This window comes from Ascidia mentula, chromosome 4 (assembly GCF_947561715.1).
Source record: "Ascidia mentula chromosome 4, kaAscMent1.1, whole genome shotgun sequence".
Lineage (NCBI taxonomy): Eukaryota > Metazoa > Chordata > Ascidiacea > Phlebobranchia > Ascidiidae > Ascidia > Ascidia mentula.
The window spans coordinates 19,281,885-19,307,751 of NC_138569.1; the positions used below are offsets into that span (position 1 = coordinate 19,281,885).

Genomic DNA, 25,867 nt, shown 5'->3' on the forward strand with positions numbered 1-25,867 from the left:
CGGATGGTATTCAAGTCATGACTGTTATTTGAATTTCATTTCGTTTAAGAAGGGGAATCACAGCCACGTGCGAGTTTTTCTCGCAGGCTTTAATTAGTGGTTTTATGCGACAATTCCTGGCGTGAGGTTGCTCCTACGTACGTGACTCGGTGCATCAATAAAACTTCGTACAAAACTGTTCCGAGTTATATTAATAGGGATAAGTTATATATGGCGAACAAGTTAAAAGAGTGCTCGTCGCAAACAGAAGGCGTGAAATTGGATGTTATAAAGACCATGTTAATGAGTGCTGTTGGTCACAGACTTGCAAACCTCATCAGCCTTCGAAACTGCTGTTTGCAAATGTCTGTCGTTCACCTTGTGATGCAGGTTAGTGTTAAGATAATTTTTGTACTGGAAATATGAAGTGCAGTTATTCAAAGTGCGCAGCAGGGATCGCAGTAACTCGCAAAATAACCGCTTCTTGCTCTCTGGTAAAATGTTAGCGCCGTTGCAAAACGCTCGGAAAGTGAAATTGTTACTGTAGTAAAGCAGTTAATGTGTACGTGTGGCTTGGGTTAATAATTACTGTGCATTTGAACATATAAAGTTGGTATCTAAAGATAAAACATGGATTCCTCCATCAAGTACAATTGCCGTCAAAAATTGCTGTCAAGATACAAACTTTTGTTTTTTGACCGTAAAGCGCCAACCTCACGAATGCAAGCGTGCTCAAGCGTGTCTACGAATCTATGCGGCGTCAATTGTCCAACTTCACAAAATGCAGCTTATGTCGCAACGTAAACCTCCCCGCAAGTCGATTGTTGGGCACGTCGGTGGTTTACTTGTAACGCACATCTTTCGCTTATACGTAAATTAAAATGTTGGGGAACGTTTAAATACGTGGAACTTGCAACTTGGAAGCCTTCAAGTGAGTCTGAAATCTCAGAAAAAAAAGACTGCTTGCGATTAGTTATATCACTGGTTCATATTCGGGTTGTCGGATTTTCTGCGCCGAAATATACAAAGGTTGTTGCAAAATAATGTTATGTTCTGTATTCACTTTGTGTCGTTCAGTTATAGCACAAATGCGGTGATTAAATTCAAAGTTCAAAAATTTAAAGAATATTGGGGAAATAGGATCCGTTTAAACTAAAAATGAGAGAAAAGGTGTTATAAAAACTGTTGAGTTGATGGTAGAAAGAATATGAGCTTTGTAAAATGCGTTGCCATGAGTATTTTTTGTGGCATACCGAAGAGCTTTGAAGTAGCGAAACAACAAAACGTGAATTTAAAGCGTAATTTGACGTAATTTTTTTAAAACTTGTTGTTGCCAGAAGTGAAAACGAGTCGTCTTCAATCTGTCACAAGAAGTCAAGAACGCCGTGGAAAATTATCTCTTGTAAATTTGAGTTGGCGGTCGTCGTAGTTCATGACATGGGATATTGTCTTTGAGTTGCGGTTTGCTACACAGTCATATATATACGACTCTTATACATATTTTCCCACGAATTCAAAATGGTTGCGGGTACTTTGGCCTACGATAAAGAACTCGATACCGATACGATTTAGCTCGTTAACTTTTATGTCTACTGGCAACATAAGAACGCCTGGAGAAATACACTCTACTGAGCACCACTTTGCAACAACGAAATAAATGTAAGTGTTGGTGTCTTGCCTGATGAAGTACAGATTTTGTCGGCCCGAGTATGTATGGCCGCGAGCAAGTTCTTGATTGAAGGGCACGTTTTTATTGCATATAGACCAACGTCGTTGCAACAGTTGCATAGTTGTTCGTTAAATATGGATGTTAAGTAACCTGTAAATATATAAACTGTGTTGGGGTTGTAGCTGATAAAGTTGACGGGTCAATAAAAAAGGCTGTTGTTAATCTGCAGTGGACAGCTGTGGTTCTGGGCTTTGGTAAGTTTTCACGTTTGAATGTTTGCTTACAGTCATACCGACTACCAGTGATTAAGTGATGAATAATAAAGTTTCCGCCAATTCTAGACCTAGTTAAAATGTCGTCAAAACCGCAGAATCCCGCACTCGAATACCAATGCTCAGTGAACCGCGTACAGCTTCCTCAATAGGTTTTGAAGTGACGAAAAATAGCTGAAAATACATTGGAAATATCGTGCATGGGTCGCGTCTACCCCAGGGCAGTTCCAGTTCCTGTGAACGTCACAATCATTGTGTGTTCAAGGGCGTGAAAGGTTTAGTAAACGTATACGGCTTTTGTGACTATTTTGGGTCAAAGGAATCGCGGGGTGGGTGAATTGGCAAATCCGCACTCCTTCAAAGCCAGTCAAGCAAAATAATCCATCGATAGAGCTGCGCACTATACTTTTGTTTACCTAAGCATCTTGCTGAAGTTATTCATTATCAATATATGAGCAAGGTCGGTCTTTAATATGAATTCTGTGAGCTGCAGACAGATGGCCCGGTTCTGCACCGATGAGACCTGAGAGGTCGAAATAGTGGCCATCTGTCTGCAGCGTACAGTAATTATTAATGTTTATCTTGCTATACTAAGATTTGTTGCAAAGTGATTCAATAAAACATTGAGCGCATCATTAGCAATAAGCATTTAGGTCTTCTTTCAGTATTGGAGGCGTTTAAGTTCTGTCAATCATTCTCATTCGTTCCAGTTTTAAATACATGTTGTTTAAGGAGCGGAACGTTTTTCTAAAAACTGGATTTGTTTGCCACCACGGTTGACTAAAGATTGAAGTCAAAGGGAACTGCAGTCAGTTGTAGATAAGGTAGATACTGCAGATATAGGCTTATATGCGTGTTCGCATTATTTTAATTGCTATCACGGATGGACGGTAAAATTAATGAAAATGATAAATGATGATAAGCTTCAGTGGGTACAGCTTTTGTATTTACAACGTCAAAATTACGGAAAATACTACTACACCGGGTCACAAAGTTTTTTCCAAACTTGATCCACATATAAGTCTGTGTAAAACAGAAATCTGTGCGAATTTTATTGATTAGGCGTGAACAGGGCCACCCCAGTTTTTTTTGTTTATAAATATAACTTGAAATATACTACACGAAATCGTAGCGGTAATATTCGCACAGATTTCTATGTTACATAGGCTTATATGAGGATCAAGTTTGGAAAAAAACTTTGTGACCCGGTGTAAAAGTATCTTCTGAAAAGTACAATACATAAAATATTGTATGCAGAGGGTATGAAAGGAAAACAAAAAAGGAATTGTCAGTTTGGCACGACGCTCGCAAAAAAATTTGATTACCGACAAGATAACATCACTTTGAATGGGTCGGAAAGCGTATTGAAAAACAAGAATACATGTGACGCGTTTCGAAAAGTTATTCATTGTGCTGTTTCGGGCGCCCGTCTGCCGTAAAAGATTTATAGGTAAGGCTTAAGTGTGGGCTTCGAACGTAAATTGGTAGTGCGGTGACAGACTGAACTTGACAACGACACCTGTGTATTAGGACGTTTTCTCTGTGTATGAACTTAAAACGGTAGCATTGTAGTTGTACATATCCCCTGTTGTGGGAAAATATTCAGGCACACCTTATGGGGGAAAAACTGCCAATGCAAGGCATTTTGGGGAATCACCTGGGATAGGTGCAGGTCCAAAAGTCTTAGAAATTCCTTAATATCATAGCAAAAAACAACATTCATGTCACCTTCTCTTGTGATTAATGTTTCTAGAACTACGTTTTTGAGCAATCGGTCACTGTACAGCGGCATAGCAATGTTTAAAATGACGTTGTTTCGCCCGATTTAGTTATATTTACAAGTACCTCATATATATCCCACTTGTACGTATGTGCATCGATCGACGAATGTTGCTTTGGCGTCTGCAATTGCATGAAAATCCATTCACACTATATGTCACGTATTGTTGCACGCGAACCAACAGAATCACGATTAATAATTTTATTGCCTGGACCCTTGAAGCGTCTGCAGGTTATGTGACGGTTGGGTGAACGTCAAGTTAGTTTCCTTGAGTTATTCGTTTTCTTTAGGGCAAATAATTTAATTAATTACTAAGTTAAATCGAAAACTGTAAAACTGTATCCTGGCAGATAGGATCATTTCCTTGGATACAGGATAAGAAAATACCTTTCGTGATTTTAAATTTGTTTTTGAGATGTCTGCGCGTTACTCAGAATCGTGTAAAGTGTTGACTGGTAGTAATTGCTGACAAATGCAACAACCTTCTTTGACATTTGCAAATATCTTTTCTTTCTTAGAAAGTGTCCTGTTGACAGGAGTGCTTTGTCATGCAGACGTTCGACGTTGATTACTTTGGCTGTGTGGTCTTAACATGACTTTGCGTTAAAAGAGCAACGAATCTTTGTTGAGCTAGCATGCTTTTCAGGGGAGCAAATTTAGTTATCAAAGCTTTTACCTACTTTTTTACTAGATGTATCTTTTCTGGTGTTAAGTTTAACATCTATGATACCAATAACGTGGAAAAAAACAATGTGTTATTTTTTTCGGTAAGCCAATGTTTCGTGAAAAATAAGGTAGTTGCTCAAATCAATTATAGCAAATGACCAGCAGCTGTTGATATAGGCTACAATGAACCAAACTATTCCCGTGACTGTTTGTTTTGCGTTATTCAGATTCCCGATTTGTTCTTTGTAGAAATAAACATAAACCTAAACCATGCCTCTTTTGCTTGTGCGCACCAACGTTTCCAAAACGAAAATTCCAGAAAAGGCGTTCGGCGAAATAACGAAAATGATGGAGCGTGTTTTGGATCGGCCCACCAGCGGTTTTTGCGTCATCATACAAGCCGACCAATACATGTCTTTCGGCGGGACCATGGACCCATGTGCGGCCTGTATTGTTCAGGATTTTGAGCACTTTGGTGTGGAGGAAAACAAGAAAATATCCGCCGTGATTATGGGTTACCTTTACGACTTGCTGAAAATCGACAAGAAGCGCATGTACTTGGAATTCGCCCCAGTGTTTAAGGAAAACGTTGGGTTCGCCGGTTCCACTTTTCACGAGTTCTTCGGACCTTCAACCATAGGTAATTGTAGATTGTATTAAAAGTTACCTTGGGTGAGCTTACTTGAATTTTGACTGATCTTAAACTTTTTCTTTAGAACAGACCAGTAAGCTAATCTTACACACAAGCCTCAAACGCATAACCACTATATTTAACTAAGCATAAGCAACAAAAATAAATTCGATGCCTTTTTTTGTGCAGGTGTGAACCCCAAATCTCACCCAGACAAGTCTTTCACCTGGCCGAAAAAATGCTGAGTTTAACACCGATGGCTGTTCACTGAACATATATGTACAGTTTTAATCATGTTTGTATAGGAATATATGGTATCAAACCAATTTTTCATGTGTTTACTACTTCATATACTGCCTTTCAATTGATAATAAACTTGATGTTCTCAATAAAATGTGAATACAAATTGATACCTGTTCTGAGTATATCTATCACAGTAGTCAGTTATCAATGTTTGCTAATGGCAGTTTGCTAATCTACACTTAGGAGAATGTATTTGTACAAAGTTGACACCAGTCATGATGTTCATTGATCACAAAAAATATACAGGGCTGGTTAAAATTGCAGTTAATAGACACCACTGCAGCATGAGGCTAATAAAGCAGCATTCTAACAATACTTGATGAATATGGAACTTGCAATAGTTTGTTTGTGTATCAAGTTTACTGTTTCTCCATCAGCATATCCATGTAAGCCTTAGTGATGAGATTACTATTTGAAATGTCAAGCTTGTTCATTAGGTCCCTAGCAATCCTAGCACCATCCTCGACAGTCTGGGATTTGTCCAAGACTACTTCCAGCTCCATAAAGTCCCCAAGGTCTTTTACCTGGTCAATGTGAACGCGGGTTTGACCAACCATGAAGAGGTGCCTTGTTTTTTCCACAACCCCCTTGCGGCCAAGTGATTTTCCCAACACATCGTCCATTGCCTCTGGGTTTGCAACTGGAGAAGTTTGAAACTCTGACAACTTAGGTCCAGATTGGTCTGGTCTCCGATAGAATATAAGTTCGCTATGGGCTTTATCTGTAGTTTTAACTGAACGCAGCTTCAGCCTTCCTTCAGGGCAGTTGTAAAACACATCCTTTTGTATTAAAACTGTTTTATCTTGATCAGTAATGGCCTCAGTTAACTTAAGTAAACGTGGCAATGATGTCACAGACGCTTTTATTTCAACATTTCTGGGCATTTTGCAGATTTTTCTTCTAAGATTTATTGAATAGGCTATGTAAAATTAAGTTTTAGACATGAAAAGTTTTATAAATGCTGGCGTTAATTGACAATAGTAAATAATAGTCATTAAACTTTAAACAGAGAAATGCTAGCCTAGTAACGTTATTGACGTGCAGACAAGATGAAACAAGGCTATTCTTTATGACTCAAAACAAAGAATGTCAAAAACCTCCACTTTGTTGCGATCTATTCTTCAACTTTTGTTGAAACGTTCCTTGCGTCTCGACCTAATGTGTAGCGTAAAATATGCTTAAATGTTACAAACAATTGATAAACCTTCCAGCACACTTTTGGCAAAAACGTAATTTCCCGCGATTAGAGATCACGTGACAACCGTGCCTCCAAAATCTGTGAAAATTATGATATTTCTAGAAGCTCAAACGATGGTAATTTGGCGGATGAAAAAGCATCATATTCTCTGATCCTGTGGCAATACTGTCTATCTCGGATATTATTGTTTCGAAAAAAAAAAACAATAAAGAAACTAATTAACTATTTACAAGCTGTTTTAACGAAGTACAAGCTGTTTTATTGTGATGACTTGCTGACACTGCATGCATTGCATTAAATTAGGTAAAAATTATTATTACTTACTATAGGCACAAATTTGCCTCGGATATGTGTTTATAGAGATCAGTGGTTCGTGCTCGAGCATACATAACTTGTTCTCATATTTGGGGAGTTCCCGCAAGCCTTGATCACGTGTGGCAAGCTTTTCAATTGCTATTGTTTTGCTAAAGACTATCATAAAAGAATTTAAACATGGGTTTAGGTGACCTTTCGGTGGAACAATTTATGTCTAAAGATTGGGGCGACGAGTCTTCAAACGCCGGTGATGAAAGTAAAGGTAAGTACATACATATTACCGTATTTAAAACTTTGCGGGACGAATGTGAGTTTTTAAAGAAGGTATTTTTTTGTCAGGTAGATGCTGTTTTTATTTAATCAAAGCCAAAATGTAAAGTTACCCGCACTTTTAAATGTAAAGCTAAAATGTAAACTTCAAAAACAAAACTTTTTACTATCACTTTGTGTTTACAGATACAGTTCTAAAAATACAAGCGGAAAAAAATAAAAAACGCAAGAAAAAAAGAAAGAAAGGGATAATGACTGCCAATGAAGATAGTATAGCGGTAAATGAGTTACAATGTTCTGAATAGGATTTCATGCAAATTTATCATTGTACGTGCTATGAGTTTTTTGAATTTGCTAATGACTGTGCGACTTTAGAAAAATGATGACAAATCGTTGAATGAAAGTTTAAAAACGGCAAAAAAGCAACAAGGAAAATCACAGGATAAAAAGTCCCTCAACCAACATCAACAACAACTGGACAGTCTAAAGAAGAAAGACCCGGAGTTTTATAAATTTTTACAGGTGTTTGTAGCATTTATTTACCAATACAAGAAGTTCCAAAGAGAAGGTCACATTATATCAATTGTTGAAATATAATAGAAATATATATATATATATGTGTGTATGTGTGTGTGTGTGTGTGTGTGTGACACCAAGTGGCTTTCTTAATGGACATAACACTACACACATCTCCCCTTTCAAAAAGGCAACATGATTGCACACAATAAAAAAACAAATTCAGCACAACAAAACACAAATGCACTACAGGCCAAAATTCTTGGAATATTTTATTTATTTGATTTTGAGTTGTAATTTTTAGTCATTTTAAACACACGGGCATACTTTTGTAATACGATATAACTAAATATTTTCAACAATATTTAAAGGAAGAAGACTCATCGCTTCTAAACTTTGAGGAGTTCGATTTGGACGCATCTTCTTCTGATGAGGAAACAGATGGTGTTCACAAACTTCCTGAAACGCTAGAGGTTGAAAATTTTATGCCCAAAATAAATAGTTTCAAACACCAATAAGCAACTTCCAAATGCTGCTTATTCACTGTTAATAAAGATTTTATTCAAATTAGCAAGGGAGTTTTTAGTAATGTATTTTATCAGTGGTAACTTTTGTGCAACTGACCTTATATTAAACCTACTTTTTAGGAAGCTTCGGACAGTGATATGGATGTTGCATCATCTGACGAAGAGGATGGTGATGTTGATGAAGCAGTTTTTGATTCTGATGAGGATGATTCTATACAGCCTGAAAAGAAAAAACGAGAATTGGTTCGAAACAATTTTTTATTTTTGCATGAAAATAAAAAAAATGTACAAAAAAAACCTTGTTTGTTCTTTGGAGTTTTGTGATATTTTCAACAATTTTATTTGTACTAATTTTTTCTGAAATATGTCATTTGCAATGCAGATTAGCGTGACTGAGAAGATGCTTGAAGATTGGAGGGAAAGATTAATTTGTGATAAGCCATCGTTTGCGACCCTGAGACAATTGTTGCAAGCTTTCCACGCTTCACTCGGAAGAATTGATGCACTGGAAGAGGAAGATAATAATGAGAAAAAGGGGAAAAAGAAAAGAAGAAAAAAATCAGCTCTTCCAAAATTAAAATACAAGTAAGTTGTTTTTTACTTGAACATAAAATGCAAGAAAATGGATAAAAATGTAACAGTTATATAATGTATGTGTTCACTATCTAACATGTCTCCAGGAGCTGTAAAGTTCGTTATCAAATATTGCACGCAATTCAAACCTTTTTTTTGTTAGGGTTGTGGGTTCTGCAACATTTAATGCAATAATAGGAATGTGCATAAACCATGTGACACCTGCACTAGCCAAAATCCTTCAGTATTTTCCAGAAAAAATGAAACAAACCAAGAAAAAGTAAGTTTGATTTGTTTAACAATTCAGGTGATATTACCAAATTTTATTTCTTTGAATTATTTATAATTTATTCCTTATGTCAATGTTTGACCTTATATTTTCTTGACATGGCATATGGTGTAAACGTGATTTTTACAACTATTATTAATCAGAAATTCTCAATATTCAGGAAACCGCCGCTACCTTGCACATGCCAAAAATGGTCTTCAGTACGAGACATTCTTCGTTCATATTTACGCGATGTTGTGGTTTTGGCCCAATCATTGTTGGAACCATCTGTGAATCGAGTGGTACTGAGGCATCTTCTGCTTTTATTACCATACTTTGTTTCATTTCCGAAAATTTCCAAACTTCTTTTAAAGGTGGGTAATTTATAATAGTCAAGATTGTGGATTAAACCAGAATTCATAAAAATTATCTTATTTTGTTGTAATTATGATGTTTTTAGTGCACAGCCATCATTTTAATGATTGCCTTCCTTTTAGTATTTAATAAAGGCTTGGAGTAGTGATGACACGGAGAGTGTTCGAGTTTTGGCGTTTCTTTGCATTACAAGACTGATTAAAACAGAAAAGGAAAGATTTTTGGAGAATGCAATGAAGGTGGAGATTGCAAAAATATACATATGATTGAAATGAGTATTGTATTTCTTTGGATAAAGTAAAATATCAATCCTGTATGTATTACATATATATATTTTTACTTACAGCAATGCTATATGAGTTATGTCGCAAACTGTAAGTTCTCGTCACCCACCACTTTGCCAATGATCAATTTCATGCAACGAACATTTGCTGAGATTTGTGCAGTTGACGCTGGCCACACATACAGATTCGCATTTCTCTATATCAGGCAACTTGCCATACACCTAAGGAAAGCAATTACAACACAAAACAAGGTTTGCTGAGCCTACAAGTCCTAGCCAGTGTTGTTACTTGTGGTACTGTTAATAAAAACAGTTAACATAAAAGTTGTATTGTGGCCACATTAAATATTTTTTTAAATCAGTCCATGAAATCTGTAAGCTCTCACCTCAGATGGCGACAAATATCTTTAATCACATGAGGTATTATCTGTAGGAAACCCGACAAGCTGTGTACAACTGGCAGTTTATTCACTGCATTGGTTTGTGGAGTAGAGTTCTATCTGTTCTTCACCCAAACGATGCACTTCAACCTCTTATCTATCCATTGGTGCAAATTTCACTTGGTGTAATAGAGTGAGTTTAAAGTTTTCTTTGTGATTGCATCCCCAAATAAGAATTACTAGCAAGACAAATATTGCAATTATACAAACCTTAAATTGTCGAAAGTGCCTTAACAATACAAAAATGTGAAATATGCCAAATAATGTTCATTGATTTAAAAAAATGAATCCAGAATTGATCGTAAATGATAGTCATAAAACCAAAAGGATGAGTATACAATTAGAGAGCCATGGGACAAAATAATTATCTGGTGTAAAACTTATGTTCAATAGACACTTTCAAGTACTCGTACAGTTTACTGCATCTACATTCTGACACAGACTAGCTAGTATTGACCATACTGGACCAAAGTATGGCTTTCACAGCTTTTTTGTTTTCCATGTTTAGTTTAGTGCCAACTGCTCGGTTCTACCCACTTCGCTTCCATATTGTTCGTTGCCTCATCGCTTTAGCTGATTGTACCGACACCTACATACCCCTACTACCATCCATAATTTGTCCACTAAAGCTTCAGGAATTTAAGAAAAAGTAAGTTTTCACATATATGTTGAACAATAATTTTATAAAATGCCAAACAACACTGCTATAACTATTGTTCAAACACTTTTACCCCCTTGTAGCCCAAACAGGCTTTGCATTCAGGTTTTTTTCATATTTACTTAAAATCTTTATCACCCACCAGTTGCAGCAAAATCATGGTTTATATTTTTAAAATCAAAAACCTGTATTTCGTAACTGAAAGTGTCAAATCTTTTTCATTCTTTCAGACAAACTGGAGTGACTGTGAGACCAATTGCGTTTGAGACAATTTTAAAACTCTCCAACTCACAATTGAAAGAAAAGTCCTACAGGGTAGGCTATGAAGTACTCTTGATTTTGTAACAGCTTTTTTCATACTATTTTGACTGCAGGATACAACAATGGACCATGTCTATGATCTTCTCATGACATTTTTTAACACACAAGCTCACGGTATTGCCTTTCCAGAGCTTACTGTTCCAGCAATAGTGCTGTTGAAGAAGTTTGTTAAAGAATGCAAAGTGAGCAAATCAGTTTTTCTTTATCAACCTGTACTATTATCATAGCAATTAGTAAATATTTGCATCATTAATTTTAATGTTAACATTACAACACCCAAAGTGAACATTGGGTCAAAGAAACCTTATTATGAGCTAACGTTAAAATGTTTGTTATACTATGGACTTATTTCATGAGGAATTTTTAGTTTTGCAACAAAATTATAGTTGTTAAAAATGCCATCAACAGAGTTAAATAATTTGGGCTGCTTTTCGTTTTTTTCAAATATTTTTGTAATTTGCAAGAAAAATTGGGAAAAAGGTAAACTAACATTCAAAAAAGGGGTTTTGGTATGTTGAGTTTATAGAGATCAGTAATAAACAACTGTATTTGGAAACTGTTGTGTTGTTGGTTTGTTTTAAATTTTGCCATTATGTTTCAGACTGCCAACTATTGCAAGATTATGAAGCAAGTAATTGACAAACTTCAATCCAATGCCGATTTCATCACCAAAAAGCGATTAGAGGTTTCCTTTCATGTCAAGGACATCGACGCTGTGGTAAACAACAATTGTAACAATTTGTAATTTTGTATATATACGTTTTGATCAGGAAAAACAATACAAACTGTGCAGGATCAGTGAACCAAGCGTTTTGATCTGCGGGTGTTTTGCATTCACAGAAATCTTGGGAAAGTACCACTAGGGAAAACGGCGTTCCGTTTCACAAAGTTTTTGCTCAGTACAAAAAGGACCGACAACGGGAACTTGTACAACAAATTGCTGACAAAGACCGGGTAAGTCTCTAATAACGATGAAGCCGGTCCTATAGGCACACACGTGTTAGAATATCATTCCTTTCAAAATTACTCGCTCAACCTTCATGATTTTGTTGGTGACGTTTTTTTGGCGGTTAATGTTCATCTGTTTTTTTTCATAAATGATTGATTTACCGCACATAGGATTTTGTGGGATAATACACATACGTTAGTTTTGGTTGCTGGCAAAACAACTTAGTTTGTGTTTGTAATTAATGTGGTGTTGAACGCTTTGATGAACTTGTAGTATATCAAACAAGTTAAACGTTTGTTAGTAATGGGGTATTTTTTTGCAGAACGTCGAGGAAAGGCTTCCCACTGTCGACCGCAAAAAGTTTATGAAACTTTCCAAGTCGAACGATCGCGAGGAGTTTTCGGAGCTCTTTCGAGACGATTCGGATAACGAAGAACAGATTCAGGCCGACTTCGAAAAAGCAATTGAACACGGTAAGTCTGTATGTCACCTATTAAAAAATTTGCGGTGGTGATTATTGATTTGCAAATTGCGTAAAAGAGCTGGTTTCAATGTGTATGACCGGTAATTTAATTTAAATTTTTATAAATCAAAACAGTTGCTGCATTTATATCTTTAAAACCTTTAATACAATAAAACATATACTTTGGCTTTGTACTTCACAGCACCTAAAGAAATTACGACGATAAGAATTTGTTGAAAAGCGTTTCATTGTATTTATGCCTCCTTATTCTTCAAGGGCCGAGTAGAAAACGAAAACCGGTGGAATTGCAAACAGAGGAACTGTTTTCGGAATCCGACGAAAATGCTGATGGGGAAGATGTGACGCCACCACCCAAAAAGAAGAAAGCAAATCAGACAAAACCAAAGAAAAAGGCAGCAAGCAAAAAGGGTCGGACTTCAAACGACGATGACGAGGACGCAGATATTGTTGAAGACTTTGCGTTTTCAGACAGTGAATAAAATACTTTTGTTGGGGTAAACATTTGTCTGAGAATTTGCTCAAGTTAAACAGATTTGGTAAGTCAAGTGAGATGGAAACTTTTCAGATGGGGGTTGGAGAAACCTACAAATTATATTATGTCAAACCAACCAAATTGTTGGGGGCTACAAGTCCCCTGCGTCTTTCAGCCCACGATCAGTTGCACTGGTAGATGATGCAACAATTGGTTTACAAAAATGTTCCCTTTTAGTCCTATTTTTGTCAAGTCTTACTTTAGTTTTACTCCTGCCATTTAAAGGCAATTAAATACTAAAACTATCAAAATATGTACAAACTTTGCATAGCAGAAAATATTTCCAGGTTAAACTGATTTCTATCAAGCAAAAACAAAATGTTTCCTGGATGACGTAAATTTTGCAACACTGGAAACATTTCTATGGCAGGATCACTGGTCCGTGAATGAGAACGTGACTTCTGAACAACGAACTAAACTAATCAATTAACAAGTGAAGGCAGTTAGAGAAAAATAGCGTCTTATATATGATTCTATGAGGACTAATATTTACCTGCAAACAATTATACGCATGATCCAATCGTAAGTTGTGTGGTAAGTTAACTCTTGCTGTAATTGTTCACTAAAGGTAAAGGGCGGTCAGTTTCCTGTTAAGACTTTATTTGCTATTTTGCTTTGCGTCAACTTACTACAAGACTTCGTATTAATGTGAGCATGATGGTTAGTGGTTATTTATCCTACAGTGTATATAATGGGGTGACTACTACATGTGTTGCAGAATCGATGCAATTATAGTTGCTAACATGGCACTTAGACTATTTAACCACGTTGCAAAATCAGCATGTACCATTGTTGAAGCGAGGATAGCTTTGCTGACCCAGCAAAGTAAAAGAAACAACAGTTCTGTATCACAAGAAGAAAGTAAAAGTCAACCTAGCTCTTCGGAAACAAACAGTTTGGCTGGTAGAGACAAAGACCATCCTCTTTTAGTTGCATCACATACAAACAAGTGCATTGTTGGGTGTATTTGCAGCACAGATGCACCTACAATGAATTGGTTCTTTATTGAAGATGGACCTGCACAGACATGTGACTGTGGTTTTTATTTTAAATTGGACAGGGTTGCCAATGATCAATGGATTCCCGAATACTCCCAGATAATGCAGGTCGATGAAAATCTGCCTGATCCTCGTAAGTCACGACGTGGCCTACCATTTACATACAAACCAATAGAAGGTCCAGTATTTAATCCAAATGAAACTAAAAACTAATGTTTGTAAACAGCTTCATTTATTTGCATTGTAAGTGTAGATTCATTTGAATATACACATTATTCATGATGGCTGTGAGACAAGTGGCACAAAACAGTTGATTTATGATATGGTCACAGTTCCTTTGATTTTGAGACCATGCTGTTTCTCGAACTGTTGTTTGTCAGTTATTTGGCTTGTCAAGTTTACTGCATAATGCTTTATATTATAAGTTGGCTTATTATTAAAAAATAATAGAATCTTGTATCTTTTGCAATGGATCATTGTGTATTTTGAACAGTGTAGTTGAAATTGCAACATTTTCATTGTTAAATCTGCTTGGTTTTGGTCTTGTAATAAAACCTATAAAAATAATAATTAAAAAGACTCTATGCTGTATCCTTAAAACCAAAAGTTTAGGCCAGCATTGATAAATTCACCAGTTTCGGTTGGAGCATAAAATCACATATGATGTGCATCGCTATTTGTGCATGTCATTGCACTGAGTCCAATGAGAAAATTGTATTCTGTCTCACGAAAAAACTTTACACATGTATTTATATCAAAAAAGAAGAAAAAGGTTTATTAAATAAATGAAAGCAATGCATACTAGACAGATGTCTCAATAGAAAAAACTTCAACATCCTGCAAACGCTCGACAGAATACGATTGCGTATTAAAGTATACGTTGGAAGTCGCGTTTTGTATGACGTCACAAACGCTCGATGACGAAACAGACGAAGCAGAAGTGGTTTTGGAACGAGTTGAATATTCTTTATTTGTTTCTTGTTTGGAAGCGCAGAATCGGAGATGGCAGTTGTCTGTTATCGGTGTGTTTGGCAAGAGGTGAAGAGGAGTCAGGGGTTGGTACTGGTATTTACCTGCAGCAAAAGAAAACAAAGAGCATTGGCACTCCTGCTTGGTTTTTGCACAATTGTAGGTAGGTGATATGACATACTGCATATAAGTAAATGGAATGTATTAAATGCCTAAATGAGTTGATTGTTCAGTATATAACGGGATCGGCAATCGTCGACTGCAAATGCTTATGGTATCTGCATGTCCTTTTCGGGGCTAATTAGTTGCGCGGGGCCTTTGAACATCGAAACCGTCGCACCAGGTTGTCACGACGGAAAAAATACTGCTAGAATCATAGTTTATTTTTCAGTGAGTTTCACTTACACAAACACCACCCAACGTGGCACGCCCAGTGAAGCATCGCGCACTTTCCCGCCTTTTCACCTGCTAGAAAAATGGGGAAACCTTGAGAGGCTGAGTTTACTGCGAGTTGTTGAGCAGAGCATCGAAGTTCTTCGTTCTTGCGCGCTGGTTCCTATGCAAAAGATATAATTTAAATGATTTTTGTTTGGTAAAAAATGCCCTCTGACGTGTATAGAACATAGGCAAATGCTATTCACCAAGATTTATATTGACGAAATGTGCTTGCTCTGTGCTGAACAAATTTGGCACACCCCAAAAATTTTATAATAAATGTGATACACTTTGCTTAATTGAAAAATGGTGACACAACTTCATTGCTGGCCGCGGATTTGAGGCTACTTTTTTTAATGCAGTCGCAAAATCCTTGGAACTTTACAATTCCGCACTTGGTGGACTTAATGCATGTTGAATCGACATTTATTAAATTAGGTAGACTGCACTGCATTACAAATAGGTAGACTACACTGTATGACATACCACAGGAAGACGTAACTGTATATTTCAACGAATGCGTATTTCTGCTTTGTTTGTAAAAGTGGAATTTTTCAGTAGAGGGTCAAAACTTTTACAAAAACAACAAAATAACTAACCTTGATGTCGTCACCAAACACAGAAGAGAAATCGGCGGAACCCATACTTGTTAAAGACGATGAAGATACGTCGGACGCTGACGTACATTCGCTTTCCCAGCTTTCGAACCGAAACATGTTGCTTTCAAACAACTGTCATATACACTGCTAAACCACTAAATAAATTTGGCGACCTGACAAAAAATGTAACTTAGGTATGTCTTTATATTTGAGACAGCGATTAAACTGCCTACTACACAAACAAAAATATCAACAATACAACAAGTACATTCTACACAAGAAAAATGTTCTAGACAAGTCAATCGCAACATTTTATACTTTCTTTCAAACTGCGTGAAATGAACAACTTCTTTCAAGCGTGCCAGACAACATTGTCGTTTCATTTCTATTCCTTCAGCTTACACAAGTCGCTGTAAGTGATGAACGCTAAACGATCATCAGCCCTAAGATGGCCTTGCATCAAGCTGTATCGAAGTTTCCTTGCACGAAGGAAATGACGATGTTGAGTCAGTCTGCTAGAGCGTGATGCGCAATCGAAAAGGCCACTGTGCCGAAAATAGCTCCAACCAGACTGCCGCTCAATAATGAACTTATTTTCTCTGCTTCACAATTCTTTGCATGTTTTGTGTAATGAACAAAACTTAGTAATTTTAACAACTCTATTGCAATACCTTGTTCTTCTTGTATTTCACACGTGTTCAATCTTGTATTTCACACGTGTTCAATCTTGTATTTCACACGTTGTTCTTACACTCAATGCTTTATTTTATGCTGTTAAAAAGACTCGTCGGCGTACTTTCGAAATGCCAAGTAAAGCAAGATATATGCAGTGAGTAAACGTAGAAACGTACAAAGGTAATTCGAGAGAGACTCAGTGCGACCTTTTTTTGGATGTAGTGTCTCCTGACCCAAGAATCAACATTCAATATTTTCATTCCGAAATCGACCTTTTCTAACACCACTTGTTGTGCGTGACACAGGTGGAAACTTCACGTTTGCAGAATTACAATATAAAATAACCTTGAAACATGTATTCTTAACAACAAATGCGTTTGACACAAGGTTGTTTTATATTGTAATTCCGACCCAAGAATATCACAAATTATCCCATGGCGTCTCTACGCATCGTTTGGGAACCACTGCCATAGAATATATACATGGACAAAAAAGTTCTCCTAACTCATAATCTGCCGGATTAAACGTTGTTGTGTGTTTGGCAAACAACTAATTAAATTATGTAACAAAGGTTGTTTCGAACATGCGTTTAGTAACAAACTTTGCAAATTTTAATAATTTATGAGATTTCCACATCCAATGGCACTAATTTAGTTGTGCGTTCGGGATAACTGATATTCCATTATTAAATTAAGTAAGCAACCACCAAGAGTAAAATCAATCGTTAAAATTTAATAACTTATTTGTCAAATGAAGTTTGATATAAACTTTGCTGTTTACAATGTTGTATGTCTGGCACACGCGGTTCTCACAAACTGTTTGTTGAAAGGTATTTGGAAAGCATTAATGTTTCAGAAATTGGGCATGTTAGAAAAAGCCTATTTATTATTAAAAATTAATGTATTTTTTGAAAGTTTCACACCCTTAACAAGGTAATGTAAGCTACCAAACACTTAATGCGTATACTTTTTACTCGTCGCATTTTACCAGAATTTGTCTTAGTACTGGTTGGTGTATAGCATAATTACGTATGTTTAATTATGTACGGTTACGTTTCATCAGTTAACGAGATTTGAATAATTTATATTTATTGTTGGTTGATTTATTCTGTGGAACGCCCAAGGAGCTTCATATCTCTCAGGGAAAATCGCCTCGTTGATTCAAAACTTATGTATGAGAAATGGTTACATCTGAGATGATAAACGGGATGCAGTTACTCTACTAGAATGGCCAAAAAGTTTTAATAAATTATACATGAGGGTCCCTTCGCTCCCTGCAGTTTCATGGCGTATTATGACACAACAAACGAGTTGCGAATAGCCATAACGTTCGACTTATTGATCGCTAATGTTATAGAAGTTCGGGGGTATGCCCCCAACAACAAAGAATATACAGAAGTACTTTTTAAGAACTAATTTTTTTCCACGAATATTTTTTTATTTATTGTCGCTTTTACGATGTTACCTAGATTGCCAAAAACTTTGTTTCTACAATCATATAACACTACATATTATATTTATAAACCAGAGACTGCCACGGCGCATTAAAGAAATTGAACTATATATTATACCAGCTTCGTCCTGTATGTTATAAACTGTAACTATATCTGTCACAAAATCCTCAGCGGTTGGACAACACTTCGGTAACTGTGTACTGCATAATTTCTTCGTGAGCAGCATATTGTCTACAGAACGCTGTGTCACTACATCATAAACTTCCGCACACGTATAGAAAATGAGCCAGGCTGCCTGACCAACGCGAAGACTAAAACATGAGTACTAACAGATGTTTCTGTTTGCTCTTTGCATATCCACAGTAATGGTCTCTTACAGATGCAACATGTAGTTTATACGTAAATAACTTCTTCGTTGCAAAAACTCACATTCTCGTGATCTCAGTTCAGTCTTTTAGCGACGTTCGGAAAATGTGATAACCAACCCTTTGATGCATGCAAAGCACCCGCGCGAAAGCTTTCACACATACCAAACACAGGAAGCCGTCATATCACGTACACCGAACAAACGCGTTATCAATAAGCACTATCGCTCATTAGGTGTGATCGGCTGCCCCATCAGCACCACAAAGAATCCGCCAGATTAAGCTTGAGGTTTTGCGGTGTTTTAGCGATTTGGTCTGTAGGTTCATAATAAATTATACCGCCCCAAACATTCTTGCGGCTTGTTTCCCTGCCAAAGTTTGAACCTGCTTACACTAGGGTAGCGCGCATCACCAAACTTTAACATTGTTTCCAACGTGTACCTGACAAACACAATAGAACGGTTTACAAAATCAGTTCATATAAACTATGTTCGTTCAAGACCCTTGTGACACAATTTGGTCCCAGGCGATTTACGGCGTCTTCTTCCCGAAGGAAAGGTCCTCACTCTATTTTACGCTCGCTTTACAGTCTTTAGAATTGCTGCTGACGGTCCACAGTAACCGGTGACCGTGTTCCTCGATTCTCGCGCGGCATGTCATAAAAGAGATTCCCTGTAGAGCGACCCAACGCTCGACCAAGCCTCATGCCTGGTGCGCACTGTTGCGTAGCTTCAAACTGCTTCAGCGTGTGGCTCCCTTCAGTAAAGCTAACCAAGATATTAACGTAAACTTTAGTGCTTTTCTTTGTCAAACTAAGTCATAGAAAGTAGTCAAGCCTTTGCATGACCTTGTTGGTATTAGACTAACTACTTCTCTGCAGGAAGTTTGCATATATCAATACAATGGCGACATTTTACCGCTTTTATCATTCAACTGGCATATTTGAAGTGCTGAAACCTATAACGTTTGCGCACACAACAGTTTGTGACATAAAATCCCGATGGCAATATTTATTCGTTTGGTTGCATTGTATTGGTGCTTGGGTGTGGAGTTCCAGAATCATTGCTCCCATGGGCTCACTAATCGGTTTTCAAATGCAACTTTACAACATCGTCAAATGTCTTAATATGATGGTCCTGTGGCTACTTATAGAAACACACCTTTGCGCTGCTAAAATATTACCACGCTACAAATGTAAGCTGTAACAATTGGTTGGAAAATATAAATAAAAACATTCATTTATGACACAACATTGATTTGTTTCTGTATAAGGTCAATCATGCGTGTCAGTATAATAGTTACGCCGAAACCACGTGAGTAAATAAATCTCAGCGCTGCAAATTGTTTTGTTTGTTTGTTTTTTGAAACGCGTTTGTTGTTTGGTTTCGTTTTTCGACGAAGTGGCAGAAAGGCATGCCCGAACTGCTTGAAATATGCTTCCATCGACATTTTTAGCTGTAGTTTTGGCAAGTTGGTCAACATTTCATCTCCTGCACAATTTTATAACCGTAAGATGTATTTTTTGCATTGTTTTTGTCAAATTTTGTTACAATAAAGATAAAGTTGTGCCGATGTTTAATTTACTTGAACGGTTACTGCACTAAAGTGAGGTATATTTCATACTACAGCCTTGTAGTTTTTTGCAGTAATTTTTTCATCTTGGTTAAAATGGCCAGGTGATTAATTGCTGGCAATATCATGCAATTGCATTTAATTGGGTTCATATTTGTTGCAGACTAATGCACACACAGGTGCTTATGTGGGAAATGTTTTGAACCAGAGCAATATCTTTGTTACTCCATTCCAAGTAAGATGGATCACACAAAGGTGGAACAGATGGATTTTGAAAGTGGGGCGATCTTGGAACTTTAAACTTTGGTTTGATTTAGGTAAACCACATTAACTAAACTCTACTTTGTGGGTATAAATTTACCAGTATTTTTTTTTATTTTGAGTAGGTTTTGATGTTAGTGTTTCTTAATTGGTTCTGTGCACTGATTTTACACAGAATCACAAGAATATGTCCAGTGGTAATGTCAGACTTTTATGATAAACCAGTTTAATGATGTTCAGGTGTTTTGTTCGGAGGGCTGTCAATGGTCGCTGCTTCCACGTTGCTTATTCACACTTTAATCAACAGCATTAAAGATTTGCCAATGTTTAGAGAGCCTTCACAACTCGCTCCTCCGCAGGTAAGTTATATATATATAATGTTTATTTAATCTATTTGCATCTAATTAACTGTAAATTGTGATTTTACGTATTTAATACAAATCAAATCATTTATATTTTGCACAAAGAAACAACTGTGCAGATAAACAATTAACACAAGAAATAAAATGGTTTAAACACAGATAAAACCGCTTACAATACAGTATATGTTTAACTTTTATGAATTGCATAATGAATAAAAATGTGAATCAGGGTTTGTTGGTAGAATAGACAAGTAGTACAATTCCAGAAAATTTTGTTTTAACAAAATTTGAAAAAACGTGACTTTTATATACAACATAGAATTAATTTTTTTGTAGGTTCTTACTGTTATTGTACCAGGAATCAACCTGCCTATCAAAGACATCTGGTATCTTTTGAGTGCAGTTTTAATAAGTGGAATTCTACATGAGCTTGGCCATGCTCTTGCTGCATCAAGGTAATTAAAAATGATTTATTAATCGATTTTTCATTTCATGTAACCTTTAGAGACAGAAACTAAATTGCAATTGACAAGTTGTTTTGGAAAGAATAGTAATTAGTGCCGGGGCAGGCAAACTTATTATATTGCTGGCCAGAATTTATAGAAAAATTGGCAGACTGGACAATGGTCAATGGCAAAGCTTAGTTGTTATACTTAATAATAAGGCATTTTTTTGCCAGCAAGCAACACTTTTATGATTTTTCTGCAGTGAGGGTGTAAAAATGAATGGTTTTGGAGTGTTCATTTTCCTTATATACCCCGGTGCTTTTGTTGACCTCAACTCTGAAGATCTAAACAAAGCAAACACAAGAAAAAGGCTTCGAATTTATTGTGCAGGAGTTTGGCACAACTTTATCATATGTCTCATAACCTGTGCACTCATTTTGTTGCTTCCAATCATTCTGGTGCCCTTTTACGTACAACATGGACAGGGTGTTGTAGTGACTCACCAGGACAAGGTTCGAGGATATCAAACAATAAAATAGTATTCTTTAATGGTTATTTGTTGACAATGTTGTTTAGATGTCACCACTTCAGGGTGACAGTGGTTTACATCTCGGCGACAGAATTACTACTTTGGATCAATGTTCTGTGTCCAGTTCTGAAGGTTGGCTACAGTGCCTAAACAACACAATACACACTCCACAAATTGGTATGCGTGTAGTGTAAGGATTCAATTCATTTGAACACTCCTGCAATTTTGATTTCTGAGCTTTTTGTTTGTTTTAAACTAGAAGTGAAGTTGTTGATTAAACATAATTGTGCACATGTTGTTAAACACATTCTGATGAAGGTTGTTGTATGAATATACAAACTTTGAATAAAATCAGCAATTTTTTAGTATTGTGTGAACACCTGTAGGCACTTATGGTGCTTTTTCTGTCCATTCTAGGTTCATGCATCTCTCAAAGCAATCTTGCAACCCTTAAATTAGTTATGGACAGCCCAATGGAGCCATCTGGTGGAACAAACAGCTACGTTGATTGTTGTGGTACAAGCCCCCCTCAGACACACTTGTGTTATCAACTTTTACTGGAAAATAACCAGGTATAAACCCTCTGAATTTGGTTTAACTTCTGTGTAAAGTTACTGTCATTGAGGCAGGTTAAGTTGGGGTTGTGCAAATATAAACTTTGATATATAAGCATGGAGCCAATAATATGAATTTTGTGACCTGCATACAGATGGCCACCATTTTGACCGATAAGGTCTCATCAGTGCAGCTAGGTGTGACTATGGATGATCTTGCTGACCAAACAGCCAGAATGTACTCATAACAATAATCAAATAAGCTATGTGTAATTACAGAACATTTTGAATCCCAATTTTAATGCAGAGTTTTTTGTGTCTTCCGGGAAGAACTGTGGTTGGTGGGAAACCATGTACAAGTAACAGAAACTGCATCGACAATCTCTCTACTAAGGGTGACAAAGTTTGCGTGTTCCCCTATTTAGGTATGTTTTCTGTGGTTGCTGCATACACATATTTTCAAGTAATGTGTTAATAAACAGTTATGTGAAAATAATTAAAAATCTATGTTCTTAGTTGGACAATTACATTTCGAATTTGTTTTTTAATTTGACGTACTTGCCTTACAAATGTCCCATTTCAATGAAAATTATGTTGTAGAACATCCAGCTAGATTCCTGACCATTCTGGCATCAAGAAACTATCCGCCTTTTGCAACGCACCATGTCCTTTACCTTGGAAATCCTGTTGACTTACTAAAGTTTATTTCAGTGTCCGGATATGAACCAAGGTTTAGTTGGGTCCCACTCCAATTGCCTGCAGTAGTGCTTAAATTTTTACAGTAAGAACAAAATGCATTCAGTTTTAATGTTTAGTTTAAAATGTGATTTTTTTTGTATTTAGATACATGTTTTCCATGTCTGGTGCACTGGCCCTACTCAACATTGTTCCATGCTATGCCCTTGATGGGCAGTGGGCATTTAAAGTAAGTTATATGTTTGGTTTGTAGGTCCTTTAATAAGACTTTAAATATTTCAGTTATTTAAATGAATAAATCTGAGGTTATAGAAAGTTGTACCACAATGAATGACTTTTGTTTTTTGTCAAACCACTGCTTTTTTCAAATTTTGTGCAGACATTCCTGGACCACTTTTTTGGCTCCCAGTTACAACTCAAACACAAAACAGAAGTTATCAGCACAGTAGTCTTGTGGCTGGGTACATTGTTGGTAGCCGCCAATGTATTGTTTGGTTTTGTTCATATTCTCACCAGCTGACCTAACATTGGAGCTCCACACAGTTTGGATAGCAGAAATGTAACATGAAGAGATTTTGAACCAAGAGGACACCTCAAAGTAATCAGAAACATCAAGATTGGTTTGGTCAAGACAAAACAGGAGGAAGATGAAAATAGAATGTGGTTTACTTTTCAGTGAAAAACTTTATTGTCAGCTTTGTACTACCAGTCTCATAATGGTATGGTTTGTTTTAAGTCGTGTATGTGCTTCGTGAAAAAAGTTACCTATGACAGTCTTGCAAAAATCACTCAAAAAAATGACCATTGCTTGCCAAACAAAATAAAGTCTTTTCTGTTTTTTAATTTGGATCCTCACCACTGCACGCTATCAAAACTCATCAACGAAAGTCTTTCGCTCCCGGAAGAGCAACTGCTACTGTCCGTCATAAGCAGGGGCTGTGATATTTTTGCCCACATTTCTTTCGTCTTCTCGGCACTTTGCCTGATCGCTGTCCAGCTCTTCAATATCCCGATGCTACGTTTTACCTCCAGGGGGACAGGAATTGAGTCGTCTGACAAGCCTGTCACATTTGACAGGGATTTGCTCGCATGTGAGAGCTTGGGTCTTTCGATGTCCTGATTCTTGTCACTTTTTGATCGTCTGAGTTGTAATGTAAATGACATCTGCGTTCAAAGAACTGTTTGTGCTGTGTATGTGTTGATTGACATCCGTATAGTTTTAGTTATATTTCGTTGTTACTGGCGTTGTGTCATAAAATTAGGTCATTTCGCAAACTCACCTTTTGGTTGGACTGTTTAGGCCTAATCAATGTTCCAGGCGATTCACCATTATCATCGGAGTCTAGGTTTTGATTCTGCTTGAACGGAATGTTTATTTCGATTACGTCATCTGAAACGCGGTTCTTCCCCCTTCGGGTAATTACCCATGCCATTAGCAGCATCACCATGAAACCAATATTGATTGCCAGAACTACAACCGTTGTATTTGCGTACGTGGTGATGGCGTCATTGCATCCGCTTTTGTACAATGTCAAAGGAAACAGCGATGTAGCTCCAATTGTGACGTCACTTACGGAGAATTCGGTTGAAAGTTCCTCGAAGAAAGGGTCATCGGTTGACACGAGATCCGTTTGCGGTTGTGTGTTATTCGGACAACTAGAGGTCGATTTACAGCAGCTTGTAGGTATTTGCGACAGGCTCCAGTCTGTGACGTCGCGCGCTCCACAGCAGCTAAAGATGAACTAAAAAAAGTTGGTATTAACCCACTGTGTATTGTAGTGGTGGCATGACCTTTTCAAGCGGCCAGGTGACAGTCACGATATAATATACATAAAAACGCCACGGCGCCATCTAGCGGTTGTTGGACACGATACCTGGTACAGTTCCATGTATTGCAGGGACTCCGACAAGTCTGTGGAAGTTTGAATTTTGGACATCGTGTTGGCCATGTTTAATCTAAGCATTCCTTCCGCGCCCAGACACAAGCTGATGGCTACGATGTACAACACAACCGATCCAAGAATTACAAAATACACAGCCTTTCTTCGACATTTTTGTAGGCGATCTTTGGTAATCCTCAGTTCAACTGTTGATAACACCTGCATGAAAAAAAATGAGTTGCTTGTTTTTTGATTCAAGATTTGATTTATGCTCAAAGTTTTACCATCGCATAAGGACGTTAATGTGAAATAGCGTTTTAACTCTCATGGGACAATGCAACTTATAAATGAAAAGAACTCCAAAAGGTTTCATCCCAAGTATTTAGCCCCTGACACAACTTCGGGCTGCCTACGTCACTGTTTGTGATACATGATTTCGTAAAATACAAATATTTGTCAGTATTGCTAATGTACCAATGCAAGAAGAAGTACAATTCCACACAGGAGAAGCAGATAACTCGAAACGCTGTTGACGTACTTGTCTTCCAAACCAACGTATGCCTCATTGAATAACGACACTACGTCTGTGACGTAATTGGCAGGGATTATTTGCGCATAGAAAAATTGCGCAATTATGCCCCAGATTATCTGGCACAGGCTTGCTGCAACGGCCACAATAAAGATGGTAATGTAGGAAGCTACCCTCCATCGGAAAATCTAAAAAGGTAACGGAAAGGAAGTAGTTTCCTAGTAGGTTATAAAGTGGATGTAGCATTTATTTCTAGTTTACATCAAAGGCTGATTAGCAACAGTTCAGCTAAAAAAATAAATGGTTAGGTATTTACAAATACATGACCAACATGGTAAACAACGTAGCCTATAGTTATCGTTAAAGGTTGTTAACGCTCTTGGGAAAATCGCTTACCATTTTGTTTTTTTGATCCACCAGTATGTTGCCGTTACCGACTTACAAGTCGTCGTCAGTTTAACTCAATTAACAGCAAGCCAGTTGCCAAGGCAATTGAACAATAAAGTCAGAAATGCTGTTATTGCGTTACAATAAG

The 25,867-nt window shown here is 37.0% G+C and overlaps 6 protein-coding genes across 6 annotated transcripts; 3 read left to right on the forward strand and 3 right to left on the reverse strand.

Annotated features, from left to right (window-relative positions):
• Nucleotides 1–4,203: 4,203 nt before the first annotated feature.
• Nucleotides 4,204–5,414, forward strand: LOC145899155 (macrophage migration inhibitory factor-like). The gene is made up of 2 exons (XM_082987878.1): nucleotides 4,204–5,006; nucleotides 5,187–5,414. The coding sequence occupies exons 1-2, from the start codon at nucleotides 4,637–4,639 to the stop codon at nucleotides 5,240–5,242; spliced, it is 426 nt and encodes a 141-aa protein (XP_082844004.1). The 5' UTR covers nucleotides 4,204–4,636; the 3' UTR covers nucleotides 5,243–5,414.
• An 87-nt stretch (nucleotides 5,415–5,501) lies between these two features.
• LOC145899080 (uncharacterized) lies at nucleotides 5,502–6,214 on the reverse strand. The gene has a single exon (XM_082987791.1). It carries the CDS (start codon nucleotides 6,182–6,184, stop codon nucleotides 5,660–5,662), a length of 525 nt encoding a protein of 174 aa, XP_082843917.1. The 5' UTR covers nucleotides 6,185–6,214; the 3' UTR covers nucleotides 5,502–5,659.
• A 718-nt stretch (nucleotides 6,215–6,932) lies between these two features.
• On the forward strand, nucleotides 6,933–12,964 carry LOC145898589 (nucleolar complex protein 2 homolog). The gene is made up of 18 exons (XM_082987104.1): nucleotides 6,933–7,075; nucleotides 7,270–7,361; nucleotides 7,459–7,605; nucleotides 7,971–8,072; nucleotides 8,247–8,369; nucleotides 8,509–8,711; nucleotides 8,863–8,979; nucleotides 9,149–9,341; nucleotides 9,465–9,581; nucleotides 9,689–9,877; nucleotides 10,059–10,198; nucleotides 10,574–10,714; nucleotides 10,954–11,038; nucleotides 11,098–11,226; nucleotides 11,646–11,762; nucleotides 11,885–11,998; nucleotides 12,316–12,466; nucleotides 12,733–12,964. The coding sequence occupies exons 1-18, from the start codon at nucleotides 6,991–6,993 to the stop codon at nucleotides 12,954–12,956; spliced, it is 2,469 nt and encodes an 822-aa protein (XP_082843230.1). The 5' UTR covers nucleotides 6,933–6,990; the 3' UTR covers nucleotides 12,957–12,964.
• A 1,681-nt stretch (nucleotides 12,965–14,645) lies between these two features.
• LOC145898785 (uncharacterized) lies at nucleotides 14,646–16,179 on the reverse strand. The gene is made up of 3 exons (XM_082987393.1): nucleotides 16,011–16,179; nucleotides 15,382–15,532; nucleotides 14,646–15,080 (listed from the first exon to the last, which is right to left on the reverse strand). The coding sequence occupies exons 1-3, from the start codon at nucleotides 16,125–16,127 to the stop codon at nucleotides 14,809–14,811; spliced, it is 540 nt and encodes a 179-aa protein (XP_082843519.1). The 5' UTR covers nucleotides 16,128–16,179; the 3' UTR covers nucleotides 14,646–14,808.
• A 3,673-nt stretch (nucleotides 16,180–19,852) lies between these two features.
• Nucleotides 19,853–23,743, forward strand: LOC145898583 (membrane-bound transcription factor site-2 protease-like). The gene is made up of 11 exons (XM_082987091.1): nucleotides 19,853–20,011; nucleotides 20,239–20,392; nucleotides 20,577–20,695; nucleotides 21,035–21,153; nucleotides 21,407–21,656; nucleotides 21,721–21,850; nucleotides 22,091–22,245; nucleotides 22,535–22,652; nucleotides 22,828–23,008; nucleotides 23,071–23,152; nucleotides 23,303–23,743. The coding sequence occupies exons 1-11, from the start codon at nucleotides 19,937–19,939 to the stop codon at nucleotides 23,441–23,443; spliced, it is 1,524 nt and encodes a 507-aa protein (XP_082843217.1). The 5' UTR covers nucleotides 19,853–19,936; the 3' UTR covers nucleotides 23,444–23,743.
• Nucleotides 23,744–23,764: 21 nt separating this feature from the next.
• LOC145898259 (uncharacterized) lies at nucleotides 23,765–25,756 on the reverse strand. Its single transcript, XM_082986687.1, has 5 exons — nucleotides 25,729–25,756; nucleotides 25,278–25,520; nucleotides 24,798–25,022; nucleotides 24,204–24,665; nucleotides 23,765–24,087 (listed from the first exon to the last, which is right to left on the reverse strand). The coding sequence occupies exons 1-5, from the start codon at nucleotides 25,729–25,731 to the stop codon at nucleotides 23,776–23,778; spliced, it is 1,245 nt and encodes a 414-aa protein (XP_082842813.1). The 5' UTR covers nucleotides 25,732–25,756; the 3' UTR covers nucleotides 23,765–23,775.
• Nucleotides 25,757–25,867: the final 111 nt, after the last annotated feature.

What these genes read in the sequence shown, in the direction of transcription:
- LOC145899155 (XM_082987878.1), top strand. Translation starts at nt 4,637, where the DNA reads ATGCCTCTTTTGCTTGTGCGCACCAACGTTTCCAAAACGAAAATTCCA. An exon ending in CTTCGGACCTTCAACCATAG is followed by an intron (nt 5,007 to 5,186) that starts GTAATTGTAGAT and finishes TTTTTTGTGCAG; the next exon opens with GTGTGAACCCCAAATCTCAC.
- LOC145899080 (XM_082987791.1), bottom strand. Translation starts at nt 6,184, where the DNA reads ATGCCCAGAAATGTTGAAATAAAAGCGTCTGTGACATCATTGCCACGT.
- LOC145898589 (XM_082987104.1), top strand. Translation starts at nt 6,991, where the DNA reads ATGGGTTTAGGTGACCTTTCGGTGGAACAATTTATGTCTAAAGATTGG. An exon ending in CTTCAGGAATTTAAGAAAAA is followed by an intron (nt 10,715 to 10,953) that starts GTAAGTTTTCAC and finishes TCATTCTTTCAG; the next exon opens with ACAAACTGGAGTGACTGTGA. An exon ending in TCAAGGACATCGACGCTGTG is followed by an intron (nt 11,763 to 11,884) that starts GTAAACAACAAT and finishes TTGCATTCACAG; the next exon opens with AAATCTTGGGAAAGTACCAC.
- LOC145898785 (XM_082987393.1), bottom strand. Translation starts at nt 16,127, where the DNA reads ATGTTTCGGTTCGAAAGCTGGGAAAGCGAATGTACGTCAGCGTCCGAC. An exon ending in TGTTTGGTGACGACATCAAG is followed by an intron (nt 15,533 to 16,010) that starts GTTAGTTATTTT and finishes TCTTTTGCATAG; the next exon opens with GAACCAGCGCGCAAGAACGA. An exon ending in CCACGTTGGGTGGTGTTTGT is followed by an intron (nt 15,081 to 15,381) that starts GTAAGTGAAACT and finishes CTTTTGCTGCAG; the next exon opens with GTAAATACCAGTACCAACCC.
- LOC145898583 (XM_082987091.1), top strand. Translation starts at nt 19,937, where the DNA reads ATGCTTCCATCGACATTTTTAGCTGTAGTTTTGGCAAGTTGGTCAACA. An exon ending in TTGCGTGTTCCCCTATTTAG is followed by an intron (nt 22,653 to 22,827) that starts GTATGTTTTCTG and finishes ATTATGTTGTAG; the next exon opens with AACATCCAGCTAGATTCCTG. An exon ending in ATGGGCAGTGGGCATTTAAA is followed by an intron (nt 23,153 to 23,302) that starts GTAAGTTATATG and finishes AATTTTGTGCAG; the next exon opens with ACATTCCTGGACCACTTTTT.
- LOC145898259 (XM_082986687.1), bottom strand. An exon ending in AATACATGGAACTGTACCAG is followed by an intron (nt 24,666 to 24,797) that starts GTATCGTGTCCA and finishes AACTTTTTTTAG; the next exon opens with TTCATCTTTAGCTGCTGTGG. An exon ending in CTAAACAGTCCAACCAAAAG is followed by an intron (nt 24,088 to 24,203) that starts GTGAGTTTGCGA and finishes CTTTGAACGCAG; the next exon opens with ATGTCATTTACATTACAACT.